Source organism: Cetorhinus maximus, chromosome 9 (assembly GCF_964194155.1).
Source record: "Cetorhinus maximus chromosome 9, sCetMax3.hap1.1, whole genome shotgun sequence".
Taxonomy (NCBI): domain Eukaryota; kingdom Metazoa; phylum Chordata; class Chondrichthyes; order Lamniformes; family Cetorhinidae; genus Cetorhinus; species Cetorhinus maximus.
In genome coordinates, this window is record NC_135887.1 from 122,492,102 (window position 1) to 122,512,692 (window position 20,591).

The window sequence follows — 20,591 nt, forward strand, 5'->3', positions numbered from 1 at the left end:
CTTTGCAGATTGAAGTCCCATTCTGGAGAATTTAAAATTTACCCCGACACTTCAGTGCAGTACTGAGGGAATGCCGCACTGTCCAAGGTACAGTCTTTCACCTGAGCATTAAACTGAGGCTCCATCTGCTTGCTCAGGTCAACGTGGAAGATCAGATGGCACTATTTTGAACAGCAACAGTGAAGTTGTTCCTGGTTAATATCTATCCATCAATCAACATCAACACAGGCAGGTTTTCTGATTTAAAAACAAAAAACTGCGGATGCTGGAAATCCAAAACAAAAACAGAATTACCTGGAAAAACTCAGCAGGTCTGGCAGCATCGGCGGAGAAGAAAAGAGTTGACATTTCGAGTCCTCATGACCCTTCAACAGAACTGAGTAATATTAGGAGAGGGATGAAATATAAACTGGTTTAAGGTGGGGGGGTGGCGGAGAGACCAAACGTAAACTGGGCGACCACTTTGCAGAACACCTGCGGTCTGTCCACAAGACCCAAACCTCCCTGTCGCTTGCCATTTTAACACTCCACCCTGCTCTCTTGCCCACGTCTGCCCTTGGCTTGCTGCATTGTTCCAGTGAAGCCCAACGCAAGCTGGAGGAACAGCACCTCATCTTGCGACTAGGCACTTTACAGCCTTCTGGACTGAATATTAAATTCAACAACTTTAGATCTTGAACTTCCTCCTCCATCCCCACCCCCTTTCCGTTTCTTCCCCCTCCCTTTTATTTTTTCCAATAATTTATATAGATTTTTCTTTTCCCACCTATTTCCATTATTTTTAAATCTATACCTTTAATGCCGTTAGTCTTTCCACCCCACCCCCACTGGAGCTGTACCTTGAGTGTCCTGCCATCCATTCTTAATTAGCACATTCGTTTAGATATCACCACCTCCAACACCTCTTTGTTCCTTTGTCTGTGACATCTTTTGATTATCTGCTCCTATCTCTGCTTGCTTCTCCCTACAACTACCCCCCCCCCCCCCGCCCTCTCCTTAAACCAACTTATATTTCACCCCTCTCCTAATATTACTCAGTTCTGTTGAAGGGTCATGAGGACACGAAACGTCAACTCTTTTCTCTGCCGATGCTGCCAGACCTGCTGAGTTTTTCCAGGTAATTGTTTTTGTTTCAGGCTTTCTGATTTATCTGTGGGAGCTTACTGTGGTCGAACTGTTTGCGCCGTTTCCGACATGATAACAGTGACTACACTTCAAAAGAATTTCTTTGACTGTAAAGTGCTTTGGAATGTCTGGAAATTGTCAAAGGTGCTATATAAATTAGTCTTTTTTTTCAACCCCTGGAATTCCCTCTCTAAACCTCTCTGCTTCTCCAGCTCTTCTTCAGTCTTTAAGATGCTCCTTAAGACATACTACTTTGGCCATCTGTTTTGATTTTTTCTTCTTTCATTTGCAAGGCTAGCCAGCATTTGTTGTCCTTAACGTTTTTTTTCAACCTTACAAAAGCCTTTGACTGTGTCAATTGTGAAGACCTATGGAGTATCCTCCTCAAATTTGGCTGCCCCCAGAAATTTATCACCATCATGCATGATGACATGCAAGCTGTGATCTTCGCCAATGGAAACAGAAGACCTTCACAGTGGAGACGGGTATTAAACAAGGCTGTGTCACGACACCAACCCTCTTCTCCATCTCCCTCTCTGTAATTCTATACCTTACCTCCAGCAAACTACCCAAAGGTTTGGAAATAATTTACTGAACAGAAGGAAAACTGTTCAACCTTCCATTCAAAACCAAAATCTCTCTGACTTCAGTCATTGATCTTCAGTATGCAGGCGACAATTGTGTGCATGCTTACTTAGAAACAGAACTCATGGACACTGTCAACTCCTCTTCTGAAGCATATGAGAAAATGGGCTTTTCATTAATCATCCAAAAACTAAGGTCCTCTTCCAACAAGCTCCAACAGCACAACACCACTTTGCATCAATATAGATCAATAGCGAGATTCTGGTGAACGTGGACTATTTTCCATGTCTTTTGAACCTCCTCTAAAAAGTGTCTCAAACCTAAGAATAAAGTAATGGTTTACCAAGCAGCAGAGATCCCCATGCTCCTATCTGCTTTGGGGGCTTGGGACAACCCACAGCAGGTGCATCAAAACACTGGAGAAGTACCATCAAACAGTGCCTTCACAAGATCCTCAAATCCAGTGGTGAGAAGGGAAGCCCAAAATCAACATCCTCTCAAGCCAACATGCCCAGCATCAAGGCACTAATCACTCAAAACCAGCTCTGCTGGGCAGGACACGTCATTTGTATACCTGATATCATGCTCCCGAAGCAACTGCTCTACTTGGAACTCAGTCATGGCAGGAAACTCCGGAGGAAGACAGTCGAAATGCCTTAGGGGTGTCTTCAAAGGATCCTTGAAGAGGTCAAACATCCACCAATTCACCTGTGACTGATCAAAATGGAGGTGGTTCATTTGGGAAGGGGCCTGTCATGTCCATAAGACATGAAAGAGATCATAAACTATTTAAATAAAGCCTTACTTTGTTTCTTTAAAAATGGACTTTGCTGGACTAAAAACATGGCTGCTACAGGTCACGTGATTTGCAAGTTAGCTAGAGTTCTGGAAACTTCCAACAGTAACTACAGGTCAAAGTTTAATCCTCATCCTTTTGGAATCTCACACCTATCATTGTGTGGACCCATTAGAATCAATGAAACAAGGGAGCACCAAATGGTCTGTCTCCCCAGACTGAACTTGCAACAGAGGGAGCCATTGAAATTCAATATACGTGTGGAGGCGCTAATAACCACTATCCATCTCCTCGGGTGAATGGATTTTGACCAAGGCATAGAAACTGTTACCCTGAAATTGATTAATTGATGGGCAACCCCACATGACCCAAGCTCCTTTGGCTTTTGGAAAATTTTATTGGACTCCAGGACAGTCTGCTGTTAACATCTAGCCTGTTAACACCAGGCTAGACAACAAAGCCTGCCTCAAGCCTAAGCCTCCTCAAAGCCTGGTTCTCTGGAAGATTCCTGCCATCACCTGTAGAGTGGGCCAAGTCTCCGCCTACCAACCTCATCTTGTTGTGTCATCAACAACTTTAAAGGAATTCTGCCATTCCTGCTTTCAGCTAGCTGAACCTTAACTCCTACATGAAGGAACCCGCACTGGGCTCCGACATTCACATGAATCAATATCCATAATTTTGGTCTCTTGTTGGTTTAAGTTAGTCATAGTTGTAAAACACTTCTTTCCTACTTCCTCCTTGTGCGTGTACACACAGTTGCCATGACCATCCCCTGGGTTTTGATGAATGAATAAACAATACTTCCAATTTAACCATGGGGGAGTTTGCTACAAGTCACTTTAAAATTGACTTCGCAAACAGAGGGTCTAGGGAAACATGCCACAGCCTATTTCAAAAATTAAAACACCTCTGCTTCTGGACAGACGACGAGAAAAATCAAGGAGTTCAGTTTGCGCCTCTCCCCATCTGTAACAGGCGTAACGGAAGAGACTGCACCAGGAACATGCAAGGGTGAAGTTGAGGTGTCAGAGAGGGTTCACAAGCTTCTAAGCAGCTCGACCCTTCAAGCACTATCTGCCTCACATGTGACAGTCTTCAGATTGTGCACTGGACCTATCAGCCATCTTAGAACCCATTGAACTGGAGTAGACACAAGTCATGCTCGATCCAAAGGGACTGCCTAAGGTGGTGGTGGTGATATCTCTGTCAGATAAATTTTGACTGAATTTTGTGGCTTGGGATGTTTTGCTATCTTAAAGGTGCTATATAAACACAATTTGCTGTTGGTGCTCTATTCAGTTCCATTTTCAAAAGTAATGAAATAAACCGAGTACTTTGTATTGCAAAAGCCATACACATTGAATAACTTTAGTTTTCTTCTTTGTTTATTGGCAGTGGAAAATAAAAGTTTAAGTATTTTATTGAAAGAAAGCAATAAATACTGTGATAAAAATAGTTCAAAGTACTGTATAGACTGTACATAATTTGTTACAAGAAGGCAGAGAAAAACTCAGAACAGCAAAATATTGGACAAATAACAGTACATGATTCAGGCCAACGTACATTAAAAATTGACCACTCGGAACAGCTTTCGGACAGATTTACAACGTGTTGGTACACAATACATAACTCACCATGATACCAACAAAACTGCAGCTGACATGTTGATGGGTTACTCAAAAATACTGAACACTCTTATTGATGAAGCCAAGACAACATTTTCCCAATCTCCTATTTATCGGTCACCTTTTAAAAAGTAGTATGCACACTATCTATAGATTAGGAAAGGGTCGCAAAAAACAGCAAACCATATTTCATGAAAAATAAATAAGGCTTTCATTTTATTTTTAAAAGTACCCCGCTTCTTATACTTTTCAAGTTGAATAGTCCTAATCGACACCACAGTCATTGATATTGGTCCATTGAAAAGTTAAACCAGCCTTTTCTTGAGAGTAAAGTAAGGGAGGAAATAACATTTGAATTATTGAGGTGGTCTTCTCCTTGCACTCTTTCCACCTCTTCCTCAGCAGTCCTATATATATGGCTTTATCTCTTCTTATATCCATCTATTCATTATTAACCATTTGAAAAAATGGACAAGCATTTACAGTTTTAAAAATGAGAATAGATGGTTTAAAAAGGATATAATTACAGACTTCAGACTAACTACAACATTAACACACTTAGTGCTGTCAGCATGCAGTTTCTTTTGGGAAAACAGCATGAACATGCCATTTATACCCACTTTTTTTGTCCTCAACTTTATAAAAAAAAATCTGAATATCTGTAGTAATTACACAACAATTTACAAAACCCCCACAATTTTCATAGGGATGAATACATACAGACATATGATACATTTCCTTGAAAAAATAACATGATTAAGAGTAAAGAAAATTGATTTAAGAAAGAATTGTACATAATTATGTGTTCTAAGCAAGAGTACACAATTAAAGCTAGATGCCAGATCTACAATAAATCAATATCGAAACAAGTTTACATAAATATAAGAAACATTTATTCTAAAATTTAATATCTAGGGTACTCATGAGTCATGGTTCAACTAATTAAAATCTCTGTAGTAAAATATTAAGTCCAAGTTAGAAATATTGCTACATCACAGATCTCCCGGCTTTCTCAGCAATTCACGTGATGTACAGTTACTGCATGAAGGCTTTGAATGCTGTGCAGTCATCTGTTGAAATAGTGTGAGTGAACTGAAAAAAATTAAAGAACATGATTAAATACCAAAACTAGACAACGTTAAATACTACAACCACATTAACAGATACTACTACTGCATGGTTACTTCATTGCTAAGACCAGCTAGATAGAAGGACAAGAGGCATAAAAAAATCTGGTTTGTACAAATCTTAGACAGATAATTTGGTGGAACACAAGAATTTGGTATCAAGGCCATCATAAAAATACCATCTTGAATACAGTTTAGGAAAATGACGCAGACAAACTTAACTCGTCCCACTTCCCCAAAGTACTAGAGTAGATTTTATACCATGGTTGCACTAGTTGCTTTGGGTTGGTGTAAAACTAAGTGCACAATTGTAATTTAAGCACATTATTCCATATATTTAAAAAGTCTCCAACTTCACTTGTACAACAAAACCATCATAAGCAAAACATCCATTATTTCATCTCTGTTCAATTTTGTAATGTTTTATTCATTATTGATGACAACACAAATAAGTGTAGCAGAATGATTCAGCGTACAGCTGAAAAAATATTTGAACAATTCACTTATTTGAAATAGTTCTCTTGAAAGACTGTAATCAAGCAGAGATGCCTCTTAGTTGTTATCGTATTTGTCTTTCCATCATCAAAACCACAGTACTACCTACTCTTAACTCTAGAAGTTAAATCATCTATTCATTTGTTTTGCACTTCATCCCTTAGTGATTTCATTTATACAGTTTTTGTGAATTAAAACTTCAAAAGTTTAATAGGCAAGAACTGTAGTATGTTTTGTAACACTAGCAATCCCATTCCAAACTAATTTTACTGCACTACAATTTGTAAATTGCTCAGATTCCAACAGTGCCAAAATATAAACCTCCTAATTATGTCTAACTTTTTTTTTAAAGAAAATTCCTGAATTCAGATCATAATCCAAATCAGCCAGAGCAAATGCAGTTAAATGGGCCAAAACAATCATGGAAAAAATGTGAAAATCAAATAAATTTAATTGGCAAAATAAGTTAGCAAGGGACGCACTGAAAAGACCCTAACAAACTTGCATTTATTTGGTGCCTTTCACACTCTCAAAGGTTATCTCAAAGCACTCCACATCCAATTAATTACTTTTGATGTGTAGTCACTGTGGTTATGTAGAACAATTTGTACACAGCAAACTCCAGTGTTAAATAAATAAATAAAACTATTTGTGTGGTGTTAATGAGACATGTTTGTTGGCTAAGGATATTGGATTAACGTCCTCCTCTTCAAATAGTGCTCAAACATGCTCACTTTAATGCTTTTATGCACAAAGCACAATAATAATAGGAGTTTGCATGCAGCATTTGTTGCACTCTCACTTCTTAATGAAACTTAATTAAATTGGCTGCCTGAAAGCACATGCCATTGTGGTGCTGTCGGTACAGCAAGTAGAAATAAAAGTGTAAAAAACAGGGAAAGAGACTGTGTCACACCATGACTGCAGCTGGTTATGCTCATATTTTGAGCTCTATTGGGTTGCACCCTCATTTTGAAATTCATCTCTTGAGGGTGGTACTATTTAACCCTACAAGCAGAAACCCTACAGTCTACTGCATTCGTTGCTCCCAATGCGGTCTCCTCTACATTGGAGAGGCCAAACGCAGACTGGGTGACCACTTTGCGGAACATCTTCAGTCTGTCCGCAAGCATGACCCAGACCTTCTGTTGCTTGCCATTTCAACACACCACCCTGCTCTCATGCCCACATGTCCATCCTTGGCCTGCTGCAATGTTCCAGTGAAGCTCAACGCAAACTGGAGGAACAGCACCTCGTCTTCCAATTAGGCACTTTACAGCCATCCGGACTTAACATTGAGTTCAACAACTTCAGGCCATGAACTCTCTCCTCCATCTTCACCCCTTTTTTCTAATATTTATTTTTTAATTTATATTATATATATATATATATATATATATATATATATATATATTATATATATAAATATATAAATATATTTCTTTCCCAGCTATTTCTATTATTATTTTAAAAATTTATTCCCATTCATTGTTTTATCCCCACCTTTCATCTTATTTCGATCTTTTCTCCCACACCGTCCCCTCCCCCCACTCCACCCCGACTAGGGCCGTCTATCACTTGCTCATTCTGCTTTCTACTCTTAATGTCATCATTAGCCCCTCCTTTAGCCAGTATCACCACCATCAACATCCCTTCGACCTTTTGTTTATGACATAATTTGCAATCTCTCCACCTATCACTGGCCTTCTATCCAGCTTCACCTATCCCACCCCCCTTAAATAGTATATATATTTCACCACATTTTTACTTCTCTTTAGTTCTTAAAAGTCACACAGACTCGAAACATTAACTGTCTTTCTCTCCACAGATGCTGTCAGACCTGCTCTGTTTGTCCAGCGGTTTTTGTTGTTATTTCAGGTTTCTAGCATCCGCACTATTTTGCTTTTATTTATGCAGAAACCCTAATTTTTTTTTTTAAGTTGTCAATCTTTGACTATAAAGATTTATACACGCTAATTGGCACAATTTGAAATGGTGAAACCCTGTTGAACCTCATCTGTGTCAATCAGGATTTCACTGGAGAGTTTAGGCTCATGTGTATGGCATCACAACCAAACTGAACAAGCTGATCTACAGCTCTCCTTGATTCAGGTCAAAAGCAGGTAGTTTTCAGGCATCCAAGTACTAAGATTATAAAGCAGTGGTTCGATGAGTTATGCTCACAACTTAAAATGCTTAAGAGACAGCAATATATTGGGACATCTCAGCACACACAAATTGCCATTGAGATTTAAAAGCAAAGAAAAATCTGCAGGTAAAGTTTTCTGGACCCTTTTGGATAAACCAGTTACCAAAAGTCTCATTGGGCAGGCTCTCTTTGGGTGAAACTAAGTCAGAAAATGCTGGAAAAACTCAGCAGGTCTGACAGCATCTGTGGAGAGAAACAGTTAACATTTCGTGTCCGTATGAGCCTTCTTCAGAGCCCTTTGGGTGGGTAATTACAATCAAAAACACAACATTTCATGACAAGTGATGTTCTCTCTCTCACACAAGATGTCGAGTTAATTTAACAGTAGTCCTGAGATTGAGAGTAGGTCACCCACCTGCCCTGTTGGCCTGAGAATAGTGTGTGGTTTAGAAATCAGGAAAAAGTAAAACTCTTTGAAACATAGGAACAGGAGTAGGACATTTAGTCCTGAGCATGTTCAACCATTCAATGAGCCCATGGCTGAGATGACACTTAACATCCCACGTCCCTTAATACCTTTGATAGATTTCTATTAACCAATCTCAGATTTAAAATTGTTTTAGCATCAACTGACATTTGCAGAAGATAGTTCCAAACTTTTACCATCCTTTGTATGGAGAAGTTTCCCCAAGTTCACTCCTGAAAGGTCTGGCTCCAATATCCCCCTATTTCCTAGACTTCCCAGCTAGCAGATGTAGTTTCTCTCTATTCACCCTTTCTGTTCTCCTTCAATCTTTGAAAACTTCAATCAAATCATCCTCTCAACATTATAAATTCCGGGGAATAGTTTGCTTAATCTCACCATTTTTTTTTAAACTTGGGAGTCCAGGTACCATTCTGATAAATAAAAACAGAAAATGCAGGAAATACTCAGGTCAGACAGCATCTGTGGAGAGATACAGAGTTAACGTTTCAGGTCGATAATCTTTCATCAGTTTCAACTTGAAACATTAACTCTCGTTTCTCCCACAGATGATGCCTGACTTACTGAGTATTTCTGCCATTTTCTGTTTTTATTTCAGGTCTGCAACATCTGGAGTATTTGCTTTTGTATCATTCTGGTAGATCTATGCTGCACTCCCTCCAAGGCCAATATGTCTTTCCCAAAATGCTGTGCCCAGAACTGCTCACAGTATTCCAGGTGTAGTCTAATAGGAATATAAAATAGGAACAGGAGTAAGCCATTTAGCCATCATTCAATGAGATCATGGCAGATCTTGAGCCTGCAATGACTAAAATACTAAAAAGAACTTCTATTGCTCAAATCAGGAGTCTTCTATCTTGCACAAACATCCTCTCAAAACTTTTCTTGATCTTTTCAAGAAAGTTAAGCATCAGTACTCAAAAGTGCAAACAGCAAGATTCATCTCCAAACACACCATCATCTCTACAGCCAAGGCTTTTAATGGGTGGAAAGTGTATTCGATAATTTGGTCATGACAATAACACGCTCGTAAATCCTGAATGTACCAGACAGGCAACAATTTGGTAGTAAATAAACAAGAGGCACCACAGCCAAATTTCACTTTTTTTTTTAAAAAAACAACTCACTGTAGTCCCCCACTTTTCCTGCTACTAAGCCATTTGGCCTGTTATCTTGCCTGAATTTCTTCAGCTCAGTGCATGCAGCAGAAGGAATCTCTGTTTTAAAATAAACAGAAAAACATTGTGAAGATGCACTGTATTTCCTTCTGAATCTTTAAAGAAAGGTACCTTCTGCCTGTGATCATGCAAAGATCATGTCAGGGAGATACTGTTGTGTGAATACTTACCCAACATTAACATGAATAGGTTCGTACAGTAGTAGAATCCATTCTTTGCTCTCCAGAAATATTGCCTGCGGTTTGCATAGAGAGAAATAGCATGCAAAAACATGCAGTTAGTTACAAATTAGTCACTTCACAAACGCGCAAAATGAAACTGTTTAATTGCTTTCGAGGATCAAAACCCATGGAGATTTAAATTTCACAATGCAAAACAGATTTCTAAGAGCAAATGCTCTCCCTTTGGTTAAGGGCAGCAAATGTTATAATGCTGCAGATTCTTGAATTTTTTAAAACTTCATTCACGGGACGTGGGCTTCGCTGATATAGGCTGCACCTGAACAAATATTAGAGTGTAAATTTTGCAAGCTCATGCATTATTGGTGGGGCCTGCATGCAGCCAGCATGTAACGCCTGATGAGCTGCCTTTAAATTTCCTGCCCAGGGCAGGGCGTCACAAAATGCAATTTCATTTTTAACTAAGGCCACTGAACCTGCAACTTTTAAAAATGAAGGCATCAAATCACCTCTTTAGGGACCACAATCCCTTTGATATTTTTGATCTAAGTATTAGTGAATATAGCAGAGGATAGATGAACAACTTCTCCTGCGTAAAGGGTCGTTAGTACATGTAACATCACAATGCTTTGGAGGGGTGCAGTCAAATAAACACAAACAGGGAAAATATTTAAAGAGCAAGGGGAAAGGACAGATAAAGAGGAACACAGTAGATAGATAGTAGTGGAGCTTGTCGTCGCACTGGAGAGAGGCCGAAATGGCCTCTTTCTGTTTACATTTCTGTGATTAAAAACAAAGCTTACAAAATAGGCAACTTTCAAAAAGTGAGGCAACATTTCATTTCCATGCACTTGATTCAACAGGTTTATAGTACTATGACCCTTTTAACTTCCTAGTCTGACCATTGCTCAAATTCATTATTCCCATTTATACATACGCATGCAACAACTGGTGCAATTTTTCCAAGCACTGTTTGAAAGATTCAGAGTTGCCCAATTTATATAATTAATTCAGTTGCTGAGATGACTGATGAAAACCACATGCAAGCATCGCAATGTTTTATCTGCCTTGAGGCAAATATGATCTTGTTAAGTAGTACTGCACTGGGGCTATAGATGATTTTGGTGTTACCCCGTTAATGGTGTTTACTGTACGTTAGTGGTTTAAAAGTATGGTGAATTTCTAAATCAATCTTTATATCAAGAATTTATTGTGGGATAAACCCAATAGAAAATGTAACGCCTCTAAATTATAAACCAGGTTATGTCCCTGTCTCTTCCCTCCTCCTAGAAAGTCACTACTTCATGCTAGGGTACTTTTACTGGGAATGGTCATCCTCCAGTCCATTATCCAATTGGTCATTTTTCATAAGCCCAGACAGTGAATGCTGGCTTTAAAGAGAGAAAGAATTTGTATTTATGCAGTGGCTTTGATGACATGAGGACATCCCAAAGCACTTTAAAGCCATTTAAGTATTTCTGAAGTATAGCTACTGTTGTAATATAGGAAACAAGGCAGCCAATTTGAACACACTAAACTTCCACAAATAGCAATGTGACAATGACCAGATTTTTAGGGTTTGTGTAAGGGATAAATATTGACCAGACACCAAGGATAACTCCTCTACTCTTCTATTTTTCTCTTTATTCATTCATGGGATAGGACATCATTGGCGAGGCCAACATTTATTGCCCATTCCTAATTGCCCTTGAGAAGATAGTGGTGAGCTGCCTTCTTGAACCATTGCAGTCCATAGAGCCATAGGATCTTTTGCATTCATCTGAGCAGGATGACAGGGTCTTGATTTCATATCTCATCTGAAAGACAGCATGGCTTCAATATTGCACTGATAGGTCAGCCTGGATTGTGCCCAAGTCTCCGGAATCAGACTTGAATCCACAACCTACTGACTCAGATGTGAAATGGCTACCAACGGAGCCACAGTAAGGAGCATCACAGTCAAGTTTAATCCTGTGCATATCCAGTTGGGAGTCACCTGGTTGAGATTAGCAACAGGGGCTGCGGTTGATTTTACCCTTTCCTTAGTCAAGAGCTCTTAGGTTTTTTGTAATACAACTAGTTATGCTCCAGCTTGTATCAACTAATTCAGCTGCAGACCTGGATAGAAAAGATTCTAGTTGCATTCCAGTGATAAAGCTTTGATTGCCTCAGCTGTGGCTTTTATTTTGAAGTTCTATATTACACTTAGGCTGTAATTAAAATAATTCCAAAGAAAACAGAATGTAAATATCCCATCATGTCATTTGTTTTGCAGACTACATCAACAACATTTTCCAAGTTAGGTGGTGCCCTGCATTATAAGCCTTGAACAATGACTTAAAGTTCTAAGTTAAAAATGTAATATTGAAATTGTGCATCATAAAAGGTAGTTACAAGGTCAAGCAGCACAAAATGGAAGAAAGGAAAACAAATTCTTCTCAAAGGCACGTTGAGACATTTTTTCGAACATCAATAATGCTATAATGCCATCATTTTGAGTTGTTTCACTACAAAGCACAAAACTATTTTTAACAGACTACAGTTGTGACACAGATATGTTTTAATGAGTTAAGACAGCATTTTGATCTCAGTAGCCTAGCATTTACTGACAATGTGTGCAGTAAACTGGTTTTAAATTTTATTTCACAACCCAAGCCTCATTGAACCAAACTAAACCGTACTTGCTAAAACCCATTTAAAACTCATGCACAAAATGCCATTCAAAACATTTCACTGTTTATCATAGGGTCATATCCAGCAACAATTTGAAATAGTAATATATATTATATGAGTGTCAATTAATATCACCTAATAGGAAATCAATACATACCATCTGCTTGCATCTTCTTTGGCTGCATGGAGGGTGAAGACGTTGTTGAGGTAACTCTAAAATTAGCAGGCAACGTCTCTGCTGATCCAGGTGTCATACCCCTTACATCTTTTGGTCGGAACTTCTTTCTCCAAGAAGGTGCTCGTCTGAAACCCTTTTCATCCTCCTTTTACAGTTAAGGAAATAAAATATTTATGTTAGTTATTTAGTGAGCTATTCTTAAATACAGTTTCCCGTACCAATGTACTTGAGACATACAGATGTCCTAACCATAATCAAAACCTAAAATAACTGTTTAAAGTTTCTTTGAAGAGAACTGTCACTAACTTCCTATTTGTACATGGAAGTTAAGTAAATGGAGAAAGATCTGGAGATCACAAGAATCCGTGAAGGTTAAGTTTGAATCTTACATCATCTAGTCTCCGGTCCGTTCCTAGGGCCAAGAGGTTGTTAAATTCTCTCTCCAATGACTGGCGAGCCTGTAAACATAAATGCCATTATTACTACTTAAAGTAAACTGAAAAGCCTTTAGGTGTAATCAGTCAACACAGATTGCAGTGCTACCCCAAATAAAGAAAACGATAACAAAGTGCTCTGAGCAATTCAAGGCAGTGTGATGGGAGTAGATTAAGTCAGAGATGCAACAAATTCTAACTGGATGCATGATTATCCTTTAACGTTGGTTTGAATTGAACTCGTCATCTTATAAACATGCCTGTTCTTGTGCAATACGCTTTACTTTCATCATAAGCCTGCTACTTAGCAACAACATCAGCATAGCCAACTAGCATCACTTTAACATCTTTCAAACAAAACCTAATAGAAATGTGTCCTCAAAACAGATCAAGATCCAAAAGAGAGGAGGGGGAAGAGAAAAATAGACATGCGAGGCAAACGCCAATTTAAATTGAAAAATATTTGCCTATTTTACACAGTTAAACCCCTTAAAATCCTCTATTAGATCAATTCTAAGTAGTGTCCTTTCAAGTCTGAGATGCCCAAATTTTTGTCTTTCATCATAATTCTGACACAAGGTAGAACCTTTGCACTTCTTCTTTGCAATGATTCCCATAGAATTAACAGAGCTCTAATCATGAATTTATGATAAGGTTCCAAGTATAGTTCCAATAATAACTATTAAATTGAAGACAATTACAACAAGAATTAAAGGGGAGGTCAAAGAAATTACTTAAACAGAGGATGATTAAAATTTGGGAGTCTGTCCCATAAATCACCATTAGACACAATAAAATTATTGAAAAGGCAATTAGATTGCAATGAGCATCTCCAATAAGTGAGAAGCTCTAGGTACCACACTTTCGGAAGAATATAATGACCATGGAGGGAACGTAGAGCAGATTTATTAGAATGATAGCTTAAACCTACAAGTCAAAGTATGAGGAGAGATTAAACAAACCCAGGTTGTATTCTCTGGAATTTAGAAGGTTAAGGGGTGATTTTATCAAATTTTCAAGATATTAAGGGGAGCAGATGAGGTAGATGGGGAAAATCTAGTTTGGAGAGTCTAGGACTAGGGCACATAGACTAAAAACTAAAGCTAGACCTTTCAGGAGTGAAATTAGGAAACACTTTTTCACAAAGGCTGCTGGAAGTTTGGAACTTGCTTCCCCAAACGTTAATAAGTGCTGGATCAATCATCAATTTTAATCCGAGGTTGATCTTGTTATCCAAAAGGTATCAAGGAATATGGAGCAAAAGCTGTTATGTGGGGTTAGGTTGCCAATCAGCCATGATCTCATTGAATGTGGGAAGAGGCTTGAGGGGCTAAACTTGTTTCAATGCTTCTAAACTAACTCCTGTTGAATAATGGCATTGCCATCACTGAATCCACCAGTACCACCCTGGGTATCACAATTGGCTAGGAGCTTAACTGAATCAGCCACATAAATACTGTGGCTACAAAAGCAGGTCAGAGGCTTGGAATTTTGTGGTGACTAACTCACCTCCCGACTCCTCGAAGCCTCTCTACCAGCGACAAGTCAGGATTACGACACAATGCTCTCTACTTGCCTGGATGAGTGCAGCACCAACAACACTCGAGAAGCTCAACACCATCCAGGACAAAGCGGCCCACTTGACCGGCATCCATCAACCACCTTAAACATTTACTCCTTCCACTAATGGCACCTCGTTGTTGCAGTTACACCACCTACATGGTGCACTGCAGCAACTTGCAAAGGTTTCTTCAACAGTACCTTCCAAACTTGCAACTTCTATCACCTAGAAGAAAAATGGTAGCAGGCACATGAGAACATCATCACTGCAATTTACCCACCACCTCGACATGGAGCTACATCACCATTCCTTCATCATGGTGGGATCAAAATCCTGAAATGCCCTTCCCAACAGCACTGTGGGTGCACCTACGCCACGCTGACTGTAGTGGTTCAAGAAAGCATCTCTCACCACCACCGTCTCAAGGGTAATTAGAGATGCCAATATTCGCTGGCCTTGCCAACGATGCCTGCATCCTATGAATGAATAAAAAAAAACCTGAAAAAGGAGGAATATTAAAGGGCATAAGAAACGAGGACAGTGGGAATAGATGAGCTGGGTCAAGTGGCTAATATCAACACAGGCTTAAGCTGAATGACCCAACTGTGTGCTATATCATTCTATCATAGCTTATGCCAAAGAAGAAAGATTGGACCATCAATACACCACAGCCACTAGAATCCAAATCAGGGGGCATTAATCGCCTTAAAAACCATTATGAACAAGATACATCACTGATATGAAAACTATGATCACCTGTCAAGGATATTCTTTTTCTTTCTCAAACAGAGCACATGAAACAATACAGCTCAGGAGACTTTTCATTAAAGGTATAAGTAAATATCTGGAGGCTGGTGAATATTTCTGGCCCAACGTCACGTTCTACTTTAAACTGACTTCCTGCATACCTCAATTATTGTGCTCACAATGTAGTTCATGGGCAATTAACTTATTTTACTCACTAACCACATTCTTTGGACATTGAAAAGCACGGCTGCCAGAAAGAAACTGCTGCCTTCAAATCGCCCTTAGAGAGGAAGAGATTGATGATCAATGCTTTAGTCAACTCATTTTGGGTTTACAATCTCTTCAAATAGACTGACAAACAAGATATAATTCACTTGGTTGTTGCCAAAGAGTTTGCCAGAAAATACCTAAAACATACTTCATTAAATGTTTTGAGAAATAAGTTCACTGGGGCAATGTTTAGAATCTTTTTATCAAAATTTGTATATTCCTGTTTAAGACATAATACTTTACATATGCATGCATTTGATTTGAATGTGAGTGTTCAGCATATAAATCACCCAGAGCAACCAGGGGTTTTGCTTTTGATAGTCAATGATCATTTGAAGCCCAGTTAAAGACAAACTGTACAAAAGAACAGGGGGACAAATATGAAAGGAGATGATGCCATTTTAAAAACTCTTAAGAACCCAACATTAGCAGAAATTCTAGAAAATCTTTTCCGCTGCTCTGGTGGGTTTTTGAACTATCATCTGTTAAAATTGTCTCTCAGGCACAGAGACTAATCTCCAACCCTCCTATTGTGGATTTGAATCCAAATCTGTAAAGGTAGGATAATGTCTTCCTGTATCACAAGAGTTCCAATTGTAATTTGAATATTGCTAGCTTGAATATACAAAACAAGCTGAAAAGAGGAATTGCCAAGTGCAAAATCTCTTTGGGTTGATTTTTGGAACATTTTGAATATGACAAGTGCTGAATTTATACAGCCAGTATTATTCACTTTTACAACACTTTAAGCAAAGGCTTTTTAAATTTAACTTGATTTATTTGCTGCAATTTACTTGAGCTGTTGCAGTTGTAATAATGATAACAGGATGTGAAGAGTCAGGGCAAAGCTTGAGGGCATTTCTTCATTATGGTTAATTCACACTGGTTGCTTATGCTGTGGCGTCATCTGATTAAATGCACAGGAAATTTCAAGTTAAAGTGACAAAAATTGACAAAGCAACGGTACAAAATCGATTACGCTGCTACAGGAAACTCTAAGGTCACATCTCTGGCTAGTTCTCCTAATTTCCTGAGAAAATGCTTTTGATAACCACTCAATAGATAGTTTTATCTATAGAACACATATCAGTGACCTAGCAGCAAAAGAGAAAATTAACCCTCAAAAAGTTGTATGTCCATTATTTTTAATGGAAATAGCTGGCTTTGAGTGCCTTTTGTCAGAGCAACTTATTACAAATCTAGTCCTGTAACACTTCCCCTCTGCCAGCAGATGGTACTCTCCCCTCAAGCAGCACTTCTCAAGTTAATTTCACACAGTGCAGCACCATCAGCTGCGAGTGCAGTACTTAGTACAGGTATTGGAAAAAAGCTGTTTTAGTGGCCAAGGAAGCAAATCATTACCATTTCTTCCTGTAAAAATTTACTTTTGTTGACAAAGACTTGGAGCAAACTGAGCACAGAAAACTCCAAGCCAATCAAAAATAAATCTACCATCTGAATGCGAAATGACTGATCCATCAAATAATGAAGGATTTATACTCAAACACAGACACATAGATGCATGTAACTAAGAAGTGCATCATCAGATGTTCCATTTTAGTACTGATTACTGAAAATTCTGTTTTAAATAAATATGCAAAATATAAAATGGACTACATGGAAACCATCAACTTCCACTGGAGACTGCTGGGAATGTAGAGGTTTGACAAAGGCTGTAGACATATTTAGATCTTCAAACTACAGCAACCCACTTATGCAGTGCAATTTTATTTTCTACAGCACAGAAAAAGGCCCTTCGGACTATCGAGTCTACACCGGTCAAACAAGTACCTAGCTATTCTAATCCCATTTTCCAGCACTAGGCCCATAGCCTTGTATGCCATGGCATTGCAAGTGCACATCCAAATACTTCTTAAATGTTATGAGAGTTTCTGCCTCTACCACCCTTTCAGGCAGAGAGTTCCAGATTCCCACCACCCTCTGGTTGATAAGGTTCTTCCTCACATCCTCTCTAAACCTCCTGGCCCCTCACCTTAAATCTATGCCCCCTGATTATTGATCCTTCCACCAAGGGGAAAAGTTTCTTCCTGTCTACCCTATCTATGCCCCTCAATTTTATACACCACAGTCATGTCCCCCTTAATCTTCTCTGCTCTAAGGAAAATAACTCCAATCTCTCCTCATAACTAAAACTCTCCAACCCAGGCAACATCCTGGTAAATCTCCTCTGCATTCTCTCTAGTGCAATCACATCCTTCCTATAATGCGGGTTCCAGAACCGCACGCAATACTCTAGTTGTGGCCTAACCAGCGTTTTATACAGTTCCAGCATAACCTCCCTGCTCTTATATTCTATGCCTCGATTAATAAAGGCAAGTATCCCATATGCCTTTTTAACCAACTTATCTACCTGTCCCACTACCTTAAGGAACGGTTGGACAGGTACACCAAGGTCTCCCGATCCTCGGTACTTCCCAGGGTCCTACCATTCATTGTGTATTCCCGTGCCTTGTTTGTCCTGCCCAAGTGCATCAACTCACACTTATCCGGATTAAGTTCCATTTGCCACTCACTGATCAGCCCGTAATTTAAGACTATCCTCCTCATTATTTACCACCCCACCAATTTTCGTGTCATCCGCAAACTTACTGATCAACCCTCCTACATTCAAGCCTAAATCGTTTATATATACCACAAACAGCAAGGGACCCAACATCGATCCCTGTGGAACCCCACTGGACACAGGCACCCAGTCACAAAAACACCCCTCGACCATCACCTTCTGCTTCCTGCCACTCAGCTAATTCTGCATCCAATTTGCCAAATTGCCTTGGATCCCAGGGTTCTTACCTTCGTTATCAGTCTCCCATGCGGGACCTTATCAAAAGCCTTGCTGAAGTCCAAGTAGACTACGTCAAATTCATTGCCTTCATCTACATGCCTGGTCACCTCTTCAAAAAATTCAAATTGGTCAGACATGACCTCCCCTTAACAAAACCATGCTGCCTGTCCTTGATTAATCTCTGCCTCTCCAAGTGTAGGTTAATTCTGTCCCTCAGAATTGCTTCCAATAGTTTCCCTACCACTGACGTTAGACTGACTGGCCTGTAGTTCCCTGGTTTATCCCTTCCTCGCTTCTTGAATAATGGTACCACATTGGCTATCCTCCAGTCCTCTGGCACCTCTCAAGTGGCCAGAGGTATTGGAAATTATTGCCAGCACCCCTGCTATCTCCTCCCTTGCCTCACACAACAGCCTGGGATTCATTTCATCCGGGCCTGGAGATTTATCTACTTTTAAGCCTGCTAGGCCACTTAGAACCTCCTCCCTTTCTATGTTAATTTCTTTAATTATATCACAGTCCTTCTGCCTGATTTCCATACCCACGTCGTCCCTCTCAGTTGTGAACACCGACACAAAGTATTCATTTAGAACCCTACCTACGTCTTCCGGCTCCATAAACAAATTACCACTATGGTCCTTAATGGGCCCTACTCTTTCCGTAGTTATCCTCTTACTCAATGTACTTGTAAAATAACTTTAGATTTTCCTTTATTTTACCTGCCGATGTTTATTCATGCCCTCTTTTTGCTCTCCTAATTTCCATTTTAAGTTCCTCCCTACACTGCTCCTCTAGAGTTTTGAGCCTTCGGTGTTTGCCATAAGCCTCCCCTTTTCTCTTTATCCAATCCAATTATTGTTCTAAAAGAAAAACAACTGAGGGCGGCCTGAGATATGCTGCCATAACAGTGGTGGAGGCATCACAACAAGAACCTGGATTTATATATTAGAAAAATGTCCCAAGGCACTTCACAGGAATGCAATCAGACAAAGCTGAGAGCCCCCCCAAGAAGCAGACATCAGGAAGGGTGACTAAACGTTTGGTCAAAAAACTAAATTTTAAGGAGGTTCTTAAAGGAGGCCATAAGACATAGGAGCAGAAATTAGGTCATTCGGCCCATCGAGTCTGCTCCGCCATTCAATCATGGCTGATAAGTTTCTCAACCCCATTCTCCCACCTTCTCCCTGTAATCTTTGATCCCCTTACCAATCAAGAACCTATCTATCTCGGTCTTAAATACACTCAATGACCTGGCCTCCACAGCCTTCTGTGGCAATGAATTCCATAGATTCACCACTCTCCAGCTAAAGAAGTTTCTCCTCATCTCTGTTCTAAAAGGTCTTCCCTTTACTCTGAGGCTGTGCCCTCGGGTCCTAGTCTCTCCTACTAATGGGAAACATCTTCCCCATGTCCACTCTATCCAGGCCTTTCAGTATTCTGTAAGTTTCAATCAGATCCCCCCTCATCCTTCTAAACTCCATCGAGTATAGACCCAGAGTCCTCAAACATTCCTCATATGTTAAGCCTTTCATTCCTGGGATTGTTCTCGTGAACCTCCTCTGGACCCTCTCCAGGGCCAGCACATCCTTCCTGAGATACGGGGCCCAAAATTGCTCACAATATTCTAAACGTGGTCTGACCAGAGCCTTATAAAGCCTCAGCAGCACATCCCTGCTTTTATATTCTAGTCCTCTAGTCTAGGCAAGAAAGGTGGAGAGACAGTAAGATTTCCAGAGTTTAGGGCCTACACATTTGAAGACATGGCCAACAGTGGTGGTGTGAAGGGAGTGAGTGCTGTTGAAGAACCAACTGTACAGTCTTGGTTTTTGAGTTTCCAAAAGGACAGGTTTTCCAGTGCAGCTGAAAAAAAGCATATAAAACAAAAAAAATACAAATTGTGGAATCATACAGCAGTATCTGTGGAGAAAAGTCAGGTTTGTGTTTCAGGCAGAACCTTCTCACAATCATCAGTTTTTTTGGGATTAGTGGCAGGTGGTGGGGGTGGGAAAGAATGAAATATATCTAATCACAAGGTTATTAGTGTTCTGAATGACCCGCATTCTGCTTAAACAAAAAGCAGGAAATTGTTAAATGACAAGCTGCCATGTCAGTGAGGCAACTGAAATTTATTAAAAATACTAAACAATGGACAGACAAATATGGTGAGAGGCCCACCCAG

The 20,591-nt window shown here is 39.6% G+C and overlaps 1 protein-coding gene across 1 annotated transcript in view; it reads right to left on the reverse strand.

Annotated features, from left to right (window-relative positions):
- Window positions 1-3,913: 3,913 nt before the first annotated feature.
- The window catches only part of LOC144684986 (liprin-alpha-1-like), a 163,319-nt gene continuing 146,641 nt past the window's right edge, over window positions 3,914-20,591 (reverse strand). Inside the window, exons 27-29 of the mRNA XM_078549482.1 lie at window positions 12,987-13,055; window positions 12,577-12,742; window positions 3,914-5,226 (exon numbers count right to left, since the gene is read on the reverse strand). Coding sequence (XP_078405608.1) covers window positions 5,201-5,226; window positions 12,577-12,742; window positions 12,987-13,055 — 261 coding nt within the window. The 3' untranslated portion in view covers window positions 3,914-5,200. The remainder of the gene's footprint in view (window positions 5,227-12,576; window positions 12,743-12,986; window positions 13,056-20,591) is intronic.